The sequence below is a fragment of the Pediculus humanus genome, genomic scaffold (genome assembly GCF_000006295.1).
Source record: "Pediculus humanus corporis 1103172107524 genomic scaffold, whole genome shotgun sequence".
Classification (NCBI taxonomy): Eukaryota; Metazoa; Arthropoda; class Insecta; order Psocodea; family Pediculidae; genus Pediculus; species Pediculus humanus.
Genome location: NW_002987140.1, coordinates 131,055 through 133,632, shown reverse-complemented (window position 1 = coordinate 133,632; position 2,578 = coordinate 131,055). Strand labels below are relative to the sequence as shown.

General features: G+C 28.7%; 1 protein-coding gene across 1 annotated transcript in view; it reads right to left on the bottom strand.

Moving 5' to 3' along the window:
- The window catches only part of Phum_PHUM177710 (lachesin precursor, putative), a gene marked incomplete at both ends in the record, with an annotated part of 9,968 nt that extends 8,666 nt beyond the window's left edge, over window positions 1-1,302 (bottom strand). The window contains 3 exons of the mRNA XM_002425121.1: window positions 848-954; window positions 1,085-1,123; window positions 1,194-1,302. Of these exons, the coding sequence (XP_002425166.1) occupies window positions 848-954; window positions 1,085-1,123; window positions 1,194-1,302 (255 nt within the window). The remainder of the gene's footprint in view (window positions 1-847; window positions 955-1,084; window positions 1,124-1,193) is intronic.
- Between the last annotated feature and the right edge of the window lie 1,276 nt (window positions 1,303-2,578).

The following is a 2,578-nucleotide window of genomic DNA, read 5'->3' as shown; positions in this document are numbered from 1 at the left end:
AATAAAAAAACTTTTTTTTTTTTCCTATTTAATTATCACTCGAAAGACTAAAATTTTTCCTTCTTTTTTTTTTTTTTTTTAAATTTTTTTATTTACGTATATATGTATCTATAAAATTTAATATCATTAATTTTTTAATTAATTACGTATTATATGATTTTTCAAAAAAAACGATACGATAAATCGATCCATCGATCGATCGATACGTATCGTTAAAATCGATTTACAAAAAAAAAATCATGCGAATTTTATAATAATAATAATAATAATTAATTTAATGAACTTTTTAGTGCAAAAAAAAAAAAATTTAAAGAAAAAGAAAAAGAAGGAAAGTGCTCTCGTTGGATAACATCGACTCTTTTTATAACGGTTTCCCCCTACTCCCCCTCCCCTCATTTTCTCCTCCTCCTACCTCTAGTCCCCTCGTTCACGTTTACAAAAAAATTTAGTAATTAATTAATAATTGATGACGTCAGTTATTTGTTTTTACGTAACTGAAACGATTTTAAAAATTATGTAAAACGTTTAATTTTTTTAATAATGATAATAATAATAATAATAATAATAATAATAATAATATTAGGTAATAAAATTCCAATTTCGAAAAATAATTAATTAATTAATTGGTGATTTTTTTTTCACCCCCCCCGCCTGTTGAATCGGGATAAACGAATAAAAGTCCATCGAGATGAGAAAATTAAATTTAAACGAAGAGTCGACATTGATTCCAACGGTTTTTTTTTTAAATAATAAAGGTGATGATAATAATAATAATCTATATATAAAATGGAGATAAAAAGGCATAATTTTGGATACGCACCCGCGCTGGTGTGACGTCAGCACTCACCCGGTATCCCCCCAGGTTATTGACGACGCATGTGAATATGGCGTCTCTTCCTTGTGCGATCGTAACATTTTCTAACGGATATAAAAAATCAGGTTCGAATCCTAAAGCTGTAACGATAATAACAATAATAATAATAATAATAATAATAATAATGATTAAGCCAACGGCCATAGCGTGCTGGTCACACCGGTTCCCGTACGATCACCGAAGTTAAGCAGCATCGGGCGTGGTGCAAACTTGGATGGGTGACCGTTTGAGAACGCCACGTGCTGTTGGCTTAAAAAGAGCAAAAAAAAAAAAATGAGAACAAGACAAAGTAAGAACCAAAAACAAAATCTTGTTCTACTGTCGACCTGAGGCAGCTCGACGAGAACGTGAATTTCACTGCTTCTGACCCTGGCCACTCCAAAGATGTTAGTCACCGGAGCCCAGTTCAGGAGACAAATCGTTCCCATCGAAAAAGACGGACTCAGGAAGACCTTCAAGAATTGATGTGGTGCTATCTTATAATAAGTGGTACCACCGAAATTCGAGTATTTGTCCCTAAGGAATCGGGTAGAAACCTCGGATAAATACTTAAAAACTCCGACAAGTAGCCTTGTCGTGTTTAATGGTGGATAATGATTATAATGATTATAATATTAATTTCTTTCGTTAACGGGAAGAGTTTTTAATTTAATTTAACTTTTTTTTGCGATGCGAATCGGGTGGAATCGCGCTATAAAAAAATTCAAAATGGCGATTGTTAAATAATAATAATAATAATTTTTTCCCCCCATTCTTTTCTTTTCTTTTCAGACGTTTTTTCTTTTTCTTTTTAAAAAAAAAAAAAAAAAACTTCTAACGAGAAAAAAAAAACTTCTAACGAGAAAAAAAAAAGAAAAAAAATAAACTATTAGAAAGTAAATTTGCACTTGAAGCAAAAGTAAACCAGTTTTTTCTAGAATTTTTTCTAATATTTTTTTTTCTGTTTTTCTCCTCCTCCTCCTTCTCCATTTTCTTTCACTTTTTTTTCCATCATTTTTTTTTTTTTTGACTTTTAAAAACTCGACAAGATAAACTAGGTTTTTTTTTTCTCTCTCACATAACAGAAATGTGTAAACAGAAATTGGGCGCGGACATGCTTTGGAATTCATGAAGAGGAAATGATGAGGAGGAAACATAAGATTTCATCTCATCTACTTTTTTTTTTTTTTCATCTTTTTTCTTTTTCTTCTCCATCTTCTTCTTGTTTTATAAACTTACACAATTTTTTTCCTCCTCTCTTTCTTTCTTCTATCTCTTTAACCTGTGACATTGAATATTTTATAATCTGAGCATGAAAAAAATTTTTTTCTTTTTAATGTTTCCCCTCAAATTATTCATTTCCTCTTTCGTCTTTTTCTTTCTCTCTCTTTTTTAATTCATATTTTCTTTCTCTCTCTTTTTTTTTTTGTTAAATATATAAATAACAGAAAAAACATTTAAACAACCGTAATAAAACTTTTTTTTTTTTTTTTTTATAGTCTGAATAAATTTTATCGTTACTATTATTTTAAATTAACCAAAAAAAAAAAAGAAAAACAGGAGAAGAGAGGGGAAGGGGAGTAAAGAAAAATTTTTTAAAAAGTATTTTCTTTTATACGTCACTGTAAAACCATTTTTTTGTTTGTTTATTTATTTATTACGTAATAAAAATAAAAAAAAATAATTGATAATTAATAAAAAAATTGATAATTTTTTTTTAGCGGT